Below are 13,630 nucleotides of genomic sequence, written 5' to 3'. Positions count from 1 at the left end.
TACCTTTTAGGCTTTATCTGACGACCTGAAAGAAGGATGCAGCATCTCTCAGCTACATCCCATGGATCAACAGTTGATGACCCTGATGGAGCTCCGGCTGAACCTATTGCAGGACGACATCGCAGAGAGGTTCAGAGTGTCTCAGTCTGTGGTCAGTAGGATAATTTCTCAGTGGCTGGACTTCTGAGACCCCTCTACAGAAGGCTCACAATCTGGACTCAAGAGGCGAGTCTTACAGTTATTACTATGGACATAATACAATCAAGTTCCTCATAGCTATTGCACCATGTGGTTTGATGATGTTCATCTCTCCAGTATATGGTGGGAGATGCAGTGACAAGTTCACCACAGCCAACTCAGGGTTTCTGGAGTATCTGCGTCCAGGTGATGAGGTGATGGCTGACCGAGGAGTTGTTATCCAAGATCTTCTGTTTGAACATAAAGTCAATCTCGTCCTGCCAGCTTTCACCAGAAGAGGCCTTCCCTTGTCCGAAGAAGACACCACCAACACGAGGCGGCATAGCTAACGTCCGAGTGCCAATGAGAGGTTCATACGCCGCCTGAAGAACTACAGAATAGTCTCTCAAACAGTGCCCATTTACCTTGTCCCTAAATTTGACAAGATTCTGAGTGTCTTTGCAGGTCTATGTAATCTTCCTGGGGACATTATACAAGAAGATGAGGAATAAGATGTTCAATCAGTTATAAGTTAAATCAGTTGTAATGGTTACATGGTTAAAATGTTGTTTCTCTTGTTGTTTATATTGTTCATTTTTACAAATCTATAACAAACTTTAACTGATATCTGTATTTTTATACACAAACATATCTTTATTAGAGAGGGTCAATAAAATAAACTTGACACATGAGGCATTTGCTAAATCCTTTAATGATTGAGTTAATGCTTTGACATAATACTAAAAACGATTAAAAGCAATAGCCAATAATATGTACAAATAGTAGTTAAAATATGTACAAGTAGTTAAGTAGTATAAAGTAATCCTTTGCATAACTGCATATAACGCTCACAGAGCAACAGGCGACCTTCATTATGCTCATCTGAAACAAAAGGAAGCATGTCTGAAATAGAATGCTCTTAGTCTAGCTACAGTCTTTGCACAGAATGCCTCATCATATGGGATGTGAAGCATTACCTGTTTGAATGAGACCAAATCAGTAACTTGCATGCCTTTAGCTTTGTGCAGAACAAGCTAATTTGTACTTGCAGGAATAAGCCGCGGGTAATCATTAAAAATATACGACGCTGAAGTTTGCATCCGATTCGCAGCATCCAATTCGTCAGCTGGTCCACTTTAAATCGGTCCTGATTGAAAACCACTACACCTAGACTCTTCAAATCTGGACTAAATTTTCACAGTGAGGCTATTCATTATATAAAACATAGTTACAGATTTGTGAAACTTTTTTTCTATTTGTGAAAATGCAATACAGGCTCATTTTAATGCTTTTTAGGGGTCCAGACTGCATTAGAACGGGTCCTGATTGAAAACCACTACACCTAGACTCTTCAAATCTGGACTAAATGATCACAGTGAGGCTATACATTATGTAAAACATAGTTTCAGATTTGTGAAACCTTTACCCTATTTGTGAAAATGCAATACAGGCTCATTTAGGGGTCCAGACCGCATTGCATTTTCACAAATAGGGTAAAGGTTTCAAAAATCTGAAACTATGTTTTACATAATGTATAGCCTCACTGTGATAATGTAGTCCAGATTTGAAGAGTATAGGTCCCTTTCTCCTCCTTGTCGTGGTTCAGTCTACTTCACATTGATGAGGACGTTGAAGAACCAGGAACGTCGGAGAACCCAACGCGGTCGTTCTAGATTCATAATATCGGCTCACACAGCTTTTGGCCGTTATAATATATATTATATGATATAGATATCTATGTAGGGTATATGATAATATTTAGATATAGAGCTCCAGGACTCCCGTGTGTTCTAGAATATTTACAGAACATGGCTAAAGGCTGTGTGCGCCTCGCCATTGCGATACATCCACTGTAAACAGAGCGCATGGTAAACAGAGAGCTGCTCAGGGCCACACCCCCACCCTCCTCCTTGACCCGCCTCGCTCCTCCTCATTTGCATTATAGCTACAGACACCAAAACAGCGCATTTGGGGGAAGCTCAATGTGCGACTGGCTCGGAGTGGCTGTAACTGCACCACGGCTGAATTTCGGGAACGTCTTTGAATACTGTGTTAGTTGCCCACTAATACCTATATTAAAGAATACATAAAATAGCATGTCATGGGACCTTTAAGAAAGACACTACCAAACATCACTAATTTTCGTTTCCACATTTATATTTTGAAAATGCCCATTTGAATAGCTTTTATGCATGATTACATGGAATTGACAGACATTGGTGATCTTGGCAGGTTTATTATCAGTTTATTATGTTATGTTTATGAATGGCAGTGGCATTGCCACCCTACTCACTGTACCTTGCACATGTTAAAAATAAAAACATGAATATATGAACCTGTGTATTATTGGAATATCTTAGTATTGAATACAAAATAATAAGATACATTTATAAATGGCACTATAGGACCAGATTAATATAAAACACAATTGTTTACAATATATAAGTTAGGGGTCCCCACTCCATCTCTCCATCAGTTTGGGAGTCCATGGCCTGGAAAACGTTGAAGACCCCTGCCATAAGTAACATAGGCCTATATTGTGGTTCCTTCAGATTTCAAGCAAATATTCTGAACACGGTTTGTGTACTTAAATAATTAACATGAGATGATGTAATAAGTAAAATAGACAATATAATTGTCAAAAAAAGAGTCAAGAAAAATGATACTTATGATTGAGATATATCTGTCTCCTGAGCAATGGTTCCACAATACAGTGTGTTTGTAGGTAATAGTACAGTAGCTCCTTATTTTAAAGATTATATTTAATACAGATATAACTCAAAAGAGACATGACTTATGCATAGTAATTAGGCAAGAGATTTTTTGAAATGGGGCTTAACAGAGGTGTTAAATTGTACAGCATGTCGCTGTTGTTTGACACTGCTTTTTTCTTTCCAATCCCAGTGATGCATTCAGAAAACATGGTACACTGAGAAAACTGACAAATTCTGTCAAGTATTGGCCAATCTACCATTTTGACAATAATCTACAATGATTATTGCTTGATCTTAAACATTTTTAAAATAATCTATAAAAAGGAATCCAAAATGCCGGTTCACATTGAGATACCAATGTGTACTAGCATCATGGATAATTATTTTTTAACCAAAGAAGAAAATGGTTATTCAAGCTGGTGACGTCTGTAATTCTTCACCATTTTCTTCATATCTCGATCTGGTTTGAGATCTCTTGCTGTTAGCGGATGGTCTTCCCCCATTTTTGGATCAAATTTTGATCTGAAAGACAGATATTTTTTTTGTAGGTTTCAGAGTTCACAAGAATGCCATCATCATAGAAGATAGAAAGGCTTTAGGCTGCCTTTGGTGAAGGTGACTGGAGGTCAAAGTTTGACTTTCCAAAAAGACCACAAAGGACAGACTTAACCAGGGTACAGCATCAGAAAAACATCATACAAACATTACAATAATGTGATTCAATAAATTTAAAACCTACTTCTGAAGGTGTTTCTCGATAGCCTTTCGCTCGTAGACTGTTTCATGCTTTGTTTTAACGGGCTCCACAAAAATCCTCCCGGTGAGTGGACATGTCAGATGGAGGGGTATGTACCTCGGTACAGGAACCAGACCAACCAATTCCTTTCAAGATGATTTAAAATACATTGATTCAAGGAGTACAGGCCAAACCCATGCTTGTTAAATATGAGCAACACATGGTACTGAACATAATATTAGGTGGCTAGTGCCATTGCATTCTGATGCTAATTTAGTCCCAGGAAATAGTTCAAGCACACAGATATACACACACACACACACACACACACACACACACACACACACACACACACACACACACACACACACACACACACACACACACACACACACACACACACAAACACACACTGCATATAATCCTTTAAAATCCTGAATTCAGATAATACTCAATGTATCTCAAAACCTTTACCTTCTCTTTGTCAATTAAGGACTTGAATGCGGTTTTCGCAGTATGGTCCTTGGCTTCTTGTTCATACTCATCCAGGCTGGATTGGAATTTCTCAGCCAAAATACTACCAAAAGGAAAAACAATTATTTGAATGGTATCATTTGTGTCCTATACTTAGGTAAATATGAATGAATAAGATTCCTATAAGTGGTATTTTTATAAAGTACTAAAATATTGACCTCCCATGACATAATTATAAGAAAAGCTAATAAATGAGGAGTAGGACTGGATAATTACAAACTCAAACAAAAGTCATAGCTGCGTTTTCTTCCCTTGAATGTTTTATTTGAAAATATGCTTGACGATCTAACCTGTCTAGTGGATCTTCAGCCTCAGGGGCGATGAGCAGTCCATAAACGGCCTCTAGGATCTCCTTCATTGTGATGTGGGCGTTGTAGCCGCGGTCAAATATGTTGTGACATATCCGTCCAGAACTGTTGATATTGCAGTGGTACATCTTTGCTTATGTTAAGACAGAGTAACAACTGCTGAATTTACTTCTCCATTGGCTCTTTTGAAAAGATTATAATCAGAGAAAACTGATGGAAGGATACGACTGTCACAAAGCGGATTGTTGGAGGTTTCACAGGATAATCCGGACCAAACTGACAGTACAGCTCAAAGGTGCCATTCTCATATGACGTGTCAGGGGGACCCTGCAGCAGAATCTTCCAAAACGCTATGGACAGTTATAAATCACACTTAGCAGTTATAAATCACACATAGCATGTGTGATTTATAACCATTAACACATAATGGTTATTAATCGCACATGACAGTTGGAAATCACATATAGAAGTTAGAAGTCACACATAACTAAGAAATTCCACATAAAAGTTGGAACTCATAGTCACAGAACTCTTAAAATGCGATATAATGGCGCAAAAGTTTGCCTTTCTTCTCGGATGTCCTACATTGTTGCTCTTTGTTTCATGTTTTGCGTTCTGCTTTTTCATTGAATTAATTAGCAGGCTATACTGTGTCGCGCAGCTATGATGTCATGATGCTTACGTAGCTGCCACGGCTATCGCCATCCAGCTTATCCCCACCCTACCATAAGGGTACCGTCGTTGGTGGAAACGCAAGCCCTACCTGACCACAAAGTGGTGCAGAGCTGAGGCTGCCACACACCAGCATTACAAGTCTGTAGCAAACTCTGTTGGTCGCTTTAGGGAAATCAGGCTGCGATAATACTGTAGCGCCGGGGTTATGTTTGTTGTTTTGTTATACGACTGCTATTGGTTGATGTGTTCCCATCATGCTTTGCGGTGCGGTAGTTAGGGGAGGAGTTCAAAATACGTTGAGCTTTGTTGTGGTTACGGGGGTGCTCGTTGAGCTTTGTTGTGGTTACGGTGGACTCTGGATTTTTCAATAAAGTCACTGAAAGAACATAGCACGCCTCTGCTTTTGATGTTCGCCACATTGGTGTCAGAAGAGGGATTTTATAAAACGAATACCCCCTACGAAGATGGCGATTTCAAGAAGCTATTTAGCGAAGAAAATCCATGAAGTTCTTCTTCAGCGTCTCGGCGAAGATCTTCCTGCGGAGGTGAGTGATCGACCTGACGGTGCCAGTGCTCCCCACCGCCATGCAAGACGGATGTCAGCCGAAGTTGGAGAATGCATGTGCAGAAAGACTGCCACCACTGACCTACACCACCGAGGAGAGGGCGTCGCTCACCGCCGCCGTCAGGAGGACACCGCTGACCGGAGCTGAGAGCTTACCGCTGCTCACCGCCGCCATGGAGAGGACGTTGCGGACCGATGCGGAGAGCTCGCGTCTATCGTTTGCTGAGAGGACGACGCTGACCGCCGCTGGGAGGACGTCGCCGACCGCCTCGCCGTCGGCCGCTGCTGCCAGCATGCCCATCGCTAGCCCAGCACCACGGGACACCTTCAAGCTCCGTCGATACGCCGGCATTACAGCCCTGGAGCCGTACCTAGCCCAATTTGGACTGGCTGCAGCGAATAACCAATGGAACAACCAAGACACTGCTGCACGTTGCTCTAGCACTAGAGGGGAAGGCGCAGCAGGTCTTGCTCGACCTTACGCCCACCGATTGACTAGACTACGCGATACTGGCGGCTGCGTTGGAACGACGCTTTGGCAAACGGGTTTCAAAGGACAACATGCGGGACCAGCTGACCCGCCGGCGCCGCCAAGAGGGTGAGACGCTGGGTACTTATGCCGCAGATGTGCGCTTCTATGCATGTCAAGGCTACCCCACGTTTGAGGAGCTAGCCCTGGGCACCTTCATCCATGGCCTCACACCAGAGAGACTGAAAGAACACCTCTGTTTCATGGCACGACCAGCCTCAACACTGCGCTGGATGAGGCAGAGAGGGTGGAGGCTGTTATGATCCCATGCAAACGACCAGGTCCCCAGGTATTACGGGCCGACGTCAGCCATGAAGAAGGGAACGTCGAGGGAAGGGTCGTCTTCCAGGCTCGTCCATCACCAACTCGACCAGACCGACGTCGACCAACCCACGGGTCCCGGGAACGCCGTTTCCACGACCCGTGCTGGCGCTGTGGAGAGGTGGGGCACTGGGCCCCGGACTGCCTCGCCCCCGCACCAAAACACCACAGAGCCCGACAGTCGGGAAACTAATGCGGGTAGGCACCCTGGGGAGACTGCCAACCGACCCATTGAGAACAACAACAAGATTGGTAGAGTGGGCCACACGGCCTCTACCTCCTCTGTTCCATCAAGGGACACCCTGCTGGGACCTCATGGACACGGGCTCCACCATCTCCATTGTGCGCCCAGGGGTGCTTCCAGAGACAGGATGGACGCTGGGATGCTGGGGTAAATCCCGCTGCCAGTGAAGGTGGGGAGCACCGAAACCACCCACAAGTTTTGGGTGGCCAAAATTCTAGACCCCTGGGCTGGATCTACTGACTCGTTGGGGGGCTAGCGTGGATGTGTCAAGGAACACCATTCACTTCGGCACGGAGACGCTGACCCTCCAGCGCCGTCAAGGGGGGAAGATATGGTGTACACAAGCCCAGCTGTGTTCACCAGGCGCCACACCATCACCGCCGCCATCCCCTGAGACGACAACAGCGACCTCCGTGGAAGCTACGACTCCTCAGCCCCCATCGTCAGATGTTGACAACGCGATCCAGGAACTGTACCAGCGGAGCAGTGAAGGACTCGATGCTCAGCAGAATCAACAGCTGCGAGACCTGCTCCAGCAGTTTACAGACATTTTTGCTGCACAAAATCAGGACTGCACCCAAACTAACCTGGTGCAGCACTCAATTGACACTGGCACGGCCCTGCCCATTAGACTGCGAGCCCGCCGACAAGGGTTCGCCAAACAAGAAGCAGCAGAGCAGATGATCCGGGAGATGGCTGAGGCGGGGGGGATAGAGCCATCCAACAGCCCCTGGGCTGCCCCTGCCCTCCTGCTCAAAAAGAAGGACGACACCTGGAGGTTCTGTGTGGACTATCGTCACTTGAATGATGTAACCAGAAAGGATTCTTATCCCTTTCCCCACATAGATGACGCCTTGGACAAAATCTCAGTGGTTCAGCTCACTAGACCTGCAGAGCGGCTACTGGCAGGTGGAGCTGGCACCAGATGCAAGACCCAAGAAGGCTTTCACCATCGGCAAAGGGGTCTGGCAGTTCAAGGTGATGCCCTTTGGTCTCTGCAATGCTCCCGCCACGTTTGAGAGACTTATGGAGAGGGTTCTGGCTCACGTCCACGGAAAACAGTGTGTGGTCTACCTTGATGACCTTCTGGTCCACGCCAGGGACTTCGAGCTGGCCCTGCAGAATCTCCGCCAGGTCTTCCAAGCCATTCGGGGTGCAGGCCTGCGCCTACACCCCAAAAAGTGCAACCTACTGCAGCGCGAGACAAGGTTCCTGGGCCATGTGGTTGGGCCAGAAGGCGTGGCTATGGACCCTGCCAAGGTGGAGGCGGTGAGGAATTGGCCCATCCCCCGAAATGAGGTGCGCAGCTTCCTGGGGCTCGCCTCTTATTATCAACGGTTCGTCCGTGACTTTGCCTCAATTGCCGCCCCCCTGCACCGTCTCACGGACAAGGGGAGGGAGTTCAGCTGGGAGGACAACTGTGCAGCCACCTTCGTCCAGCTCCGTGCTGCTCTGACAACCACACCCATCCTGGCCCTTCCTGACCCTGGCTTCAGCTTCATAGTGGACACGGATGCCAGTGACGTGGGATTGGGGGCAGTCCTGTCACAAGGGGGAGCAGGAGGCGAGAGGGTGGTGGCTTACTACAGTCGCTCCTTGTCTCAGCCCGAGCACAACTACTGCGCACCCGACGTGAGCTCCTGGCGGTGGTCGAACACTTTTGCCCCTACCTTTACGGCCAGTGGTTCCTTCTCCGGATGGACCACGCGTCCCTGACCTGGTTGCTGAGCTTCAAGGAGCCTGAGGGTCAGGTGGTCCGGTGGATCAAGGCCCTACAGGACTACGATTTTGAAGTCCAACACCGAGCTGGGCGTCTGCACAGCAATGCAGATGCCCTGTCCCAACGCCCCTGTGAGGACTGCAGACACTGTGAACGCCAGGACGAACGAGATGGAGCTACTCTCGAGGTAGCTGCCATGGGACAGGTCGGGCCAGGTGAAAGTTGGCTGAATGCAATGGAAGACCAGGAGTGGCAGGTGGCACAGGACAGTGACCCCACACTGGCCAGGGTGGGACAGTGGGTTGACAACCAGGCATGCCCCCCCCAGCAGGCTGTCTCTGCCTTGTCCGTGGAAACCAAGACCTGCTACTCAGAGTGGGCCACCCTGGCACGGCGTGATGGACTGCTTTACAGGGTCTGACGTGCACCAGGTTGGGGAGAGATGGGTGGCAGGGACTGGTGCCCAAGGACTGGCACCAACGGGTGCTACATGCGGTCCACGGTTCGGTGGGGGCACGACACTACGGGGTGGCCAAGAACCTCAACAAGCTGCGCCAGCGTTTCCACTGGACTGGTTCCAGGAAGGACACAGAGCTTTTCGTTCACTGCTGTGACTCCTGCACTGCTAAGAAGGGGCAGACGGGACGTTCCCATGCCCCTTTGCAGCAATATCAGGTGGGGGCCCCCATGGAGCGGGTTGGGGTGGACATCCTGGGCCCATTCCCCATCACAGACAATGGGAACCGCTATGTCCTCGTGGCCATGGACTATTTCACTAAGTGGCCGGAGGCGTACCCGACCAGAGTGCGGTGACCACAGCCGAGCGTCTGGTGTGTGAGATGTTCTGTCGGTTCAGGGCACCTCAAGAACTGCACAGCGATCAGGGGAAGAACTTTGAGGCTCAAGTCTTTGCTGAGGTGTGCAAACGCATGGGGGTAAGCAAGACCAGGACGACGCCCCTCCACCCCCAGAGCGACGGAACGGTTCAACCGGACGCTTGCCACGCAACTGGCCATCGTCACCTCACGACACCAGCGAGACTGGGACGCCACCTACCCCTTGTCCTGTGGGCTTATCGCTCAGCGGTGCAAGAGAGCATGGTGCACGCCAGCCACACTTATGTTCGGCAGAGAGCTGCAGACGCCGGTGTACCTAGCCTTCGGCGCACCCCCCGACACTGATCTCTCCAAGATAACGGGCTTCGAGTACCTGCGGGACATCCAGAAGCGTCCGGCAGAGGCTCACTAGTTTGCCAGGCATGGTCAGGAACAGGCGGGGGCACGACAAAAGCGGGGGTATGACCTCCGTTGCCAGGGCCACTCCTTCATGCCTGGGAAGATGGTGTGGGTCTACAACCCAACCCGGAAAAAGGGGGTCTCCCCCAAACTGACCAGCCATTGGGTGGGGCCCGGTGAGGTGCTGGAACAACTTTCCGATGTTTGGTGTATCGGTATCGGGTGAAGATGTGTGCCCGTGGGCGGGTGGTGGTGATACACAGAGACCGCTTGGCACCCTACCGCCCCCTGGCGGCCGGACTTCCCGACACACCCAGCTCACCCAGCACGGCTCCACTCACACCGACGAGTCCTCCGACTCAAACAGACAGTGTGGGGTTACCCCATGGGCTCACAGGCGGCCTCCCCGTCGCTATCAGGACTTTGTTGTCGGCTGAGGACAGGCGACATTCTGGTGGGAGGCAATGTAGCGCCGGGGTTATGTTTGTTGTTTTGTTATACGACTGCTATTGGTTGATGTGTTCCCATCATGCTTTGCGGTGCGGAAGTTAGGGGAGGAGTTAAAAAGAAGTTGAGCTTTGTTTTGGTTACGGTGGACTCGGGATTTTTCAATAAAGTCACTGAAAGAATATAGCACGCCTCTGCTTTTGATATTCGCCACAATACTATTGTAATGTTGTATGAGTCCAGCAGCGTCTCAACAAAAAAACAATGCATTCAATGATTAACGATTATAGCCTTTAGAATCAGCCAGACTTTTTGCTTTCAATTCCCTACTATTCGCTACTCGACTGACTCCATTGCGGGTCTCAAGTTCCCTCCTCAGATAAATGATAACACTGATTCCCGAAACCAGTGCTATGTGGCCAAGATTGTCACTTACTGAAGTCTGACTCAGATGGGAAGATGGTCAAGTAGGGATGAGGGTCACAATGCAGGCTTCTCAACTCCTCTAGTATACGTTTGTCCTTCTCCAATAAGGGCTTTTTTTTTGATTCCTGGATCTTTTTTTTAAGAGCACTATTTAGAAAGAAGTGCGTGGGTTAGGGGTTATAACAAGTAACTCAACATGGGAAAAGAAAAGCAAAACATAAGACGAATGATCAGTGGTTGGTTGGTTTGCACAAACTTCTCTGTTACAGTGACTTTGTTGTTGAACTTGCTTGGCAGAGACGTCTCGGGGAGGTCATCGTAGCCGTGTTGTGCAAAGATGCTACTTAAAACAGTCTGATGGACAGATTCAACACACAATTTAGAAGATTACAGCATGAGTCAAATTTGACTTTTGTCGTCCTTGATTTTAAAGGACAACAAATAAATATAGATAAAAAAATGAGCCATTGCAACTTACCGCACTTTTGATGGACATTGGATCAAGTTTTTTCTTGGGTTTCCTCATTTCCAATGAAAGAACAGTTTCACTTTCAAAAAGTTTGAGGCCATCTGTGCTTGTTTGTGGCTTGAAACAGCAACCCCCTTAATCCAGTATTGGATGTAAAATAAAAATAGATTGAATATAGGCTATATTTTCACCATGTGTGACTAAGTTATCGGTTCTAGTGGTGCTATACCTGTGGCATTGCTGATTCCGTGAAGTGTGTTGTTATCTACTTTTCCAAGCAGGATTGAATCCACAATGATGTTGGATTTGATCAGATTTACTGCAACGATTTCAGGTTTTACTGTTGATCTGTATGGGCAAGTATTCACAAAGCATCATAAACTCCGTAAATATCTTGTACAAATCTATATACCCCTACATATGAATACCATTAACTATATGAAGCGTAGATAATAAATAAATGGCATTAACCTCCATTTGTGAGTGCATGGATTTGCTTTTAAATTATACAGCAAATTTGTGGTTAATTTTTGGCCTTGTGTAAGGTTGTGGAGGCGCATGCTAATAAAACGAATGAGCAGTGATATCTGTAAATTGTCGTTTGCTTGTCTTACCCCGATTCAGACGAGTTGTTTAATTCCAAATTCATCATTATGCTTCTAAAAGGAGTTTGCTGGTTTAGCTTTATGTTAGCTACTTCTATTGACCTGCAGAGTTTCAGCAGCCTAGTCGTTACCTGACGGACTACACTTTTAATTACTTTCCAAAGATTTCCAGTTGTTCCCCCATCAAATAGTTGCTTATTCAAACGAGTGCAAACAAAATGTAGTTGGTCTACGAACACCCAGGTAATTCTATCTGGGTCTATTTTGTGGCCATCTTCTCGTGGGGTTGGTCGTTAAAAGTTAACAAAAAATAGGCTAAGTTCTTAGAATTTATTAAGCATGTGGGAGAGTGAAGTAAATGCGTCTACTCCATGCTCACGCAGACTGGAACTCCCATCTGGGTCTATTTCTAACTCTAATAGCACTATTTCCGGTGCTGTGATTATAAGTTTACCTGTGATACGCTGCTGACAGGTTGCCCTAACGGTATCTTACCAAGCCGGAAGCAGCTGACAATAAAATTTTACAAGTGCCGCATTATCAGCTATGCGTTGTTTCTTGCTTAGAATAAATGACTATTTGGAACACATTGGAATTCTTTGAAAAGTTACTAAAAGGGTATTTCCCTTACATGAACAGGAGCTAGGCTACTGTAAAATAAATGGAAGCATCTAACAGAAAGCAAATGCTAACGCAGCGAACTCCCCTTCTGGGCACATTAATATGGAATTAAACTACTTGTCTGAATCTGGTTAAAACGCCAGGAAAACCCCAATGTACAGATATCGTGGCATATTCCTTTTAATACATTTCTGTTTGATTGAAAACCATTATGAACTTACCCAACATCGTTTCCATCCGTGAGACATATGATGCGAAGTCTACAATCAGGGAACCTCTTCTTCACTTCTTCCATTTCCTTCACTCCAAGTTGCAAGGCATCGTACAGAACAGTCCGGCCTTTCGGTTCAAGGTCACGCAGATATTGCTGTAATTGAATTCAGGTCTAAAGTTAGGGCTATATTAGTCTTACATATCTGACTTTAGATTAACATCTAAAATCTGAAGGCAGACAAGCTTAAAGGGGACATATTATACCACCAGGTGTTTGTGTGATTAGCCTTACAAGCCGGTTCGAAAATCTGCCCCATATCGATAGATGAGCAACGTTTACTTCAATCCACTGGGTAGGCTGGTAGACTAACCTATCCAGCAAAGATCTAGGTAGAAACGGCTTGTAAGGCAAATCACACTCACACCTGGTGGTATAATAAGTCCCCTTTATCACAAATTCTACAAGCACTGGAAGCATTAATGAAATAATGTGAATAAACATAATTTACTAACGTTCATCAACATGAATACATTAACTTGTCCGTGAACAAAATTTCTGCCTGATCACCTACATCTTTGGTTAATAATAATAATAATGGATTTAATTTATATAGATTTATATTTACATAAAGTAGTATGCCATGGGACCTTTAATGTTTTAATTTAGAGACCCCTAGCAGCAGTAATTGAATATGGCGTTTTTTGGCTATACTACACTGGACCGGCTCGGCATTGTTCAACTTGGCAGCCCAGCCTGGCTGTGATTTGCAAATCCATTAACAAAGGGGTTTTTGGCTTGAAGGTGTGTCTTTTAATGCCCGACCGATATATGAAAACTTTGAAATGTATTTCAAAATTTGAATTTATTGAAGTTATCATGTCTTTCAGGGCTCCAGAGTGCAACCCAGAATCTGTTCAGTGTGACTTAACATTTTCATGTTCACACAGGTGCGCCTGAAATTTAGCACACCTCTCTATGGGGAGCGTTATTTTTTTTTTTTCCTGCCCACATTCTGCAAAGCCGTGCCCCTACTCTGCCACAGATTCGCTCTGACTCGGGAGGAGAAAGACCTACCGTAAAATCGGAAGGC

General features: G+C 46.2%; 1 protein-coding gene across 1 annotated transcript in view; it reads right to left on the bottom strand.

Moving 5' to 3' along the window:
• Window positions 1–877: 877 nt before the first annotated feature.
• LOC130379376 (uncharacterized) overlaps window positions 878–13,630 on the bottom strand; it is a 37,738-nt gene continuing 24,985 nt past the window's right edge. The window contains exons 16-25 of the mRNA XM_056586157.1: window positions 12,548–12,693; window positions 11,330–11,448; window positions 11,110–11,234; window positions 10,888–10,985; window positions 10,642–10,778; window positions 4,695–4,819; window positions 4,452–4,597; window positions 4,102–4,204; window positions 3,631–3,773; window positions 878–3,413 (exon numbers count right to left, since the gene is read on the bottom strand). Of these exons, the coding sequence (XP_056442132.1) occupies window positions 3,299–3,413; window positions 3,631–3,773; window positions 4,102–4,204; window positions 4,452–4,597; window positions 4,695–4,819; window positions 10,642–10,778; window positions 10,888–10,985; window positions 11,110–11,234; window positions 11,330–11,448; window positions 12,548–12,693 (1,257 nt within the window). The 3' untranslated portion in view covers window positions 878–3,298. The remainder of the gene's footprint in view (window positions 3,414–3,630; window positions 3,774–4,101; window positions 4,205–4,451; window positions 4,598–4,694; window positions 4,820–10,641; window positions 10,779–10,887; window positions 10,986–11,109; window positions 11,235–11,329; window positions 11,449–12,547; window positions 12,694–13,630) is intronic.

This window comes from Gadus chalcogrammus, chromosome 3, assembly GCF_026213295.1.
Source record: "Gadus chalcogrammus isolate NIFS_2021 chromosome 3, NIFS_Gcha_1.0, whole genome shotgun sequence".
NCBI classification, from domain to species: Eukaryota; Metazoa; Chordata; class Actinopteri; order Gadiformes; family Gadidae; genus Gadus; species Gadus chalcogrammus.
This window is presented reverse-complemented; position numbering and strand designations above follow the sequence as displayed.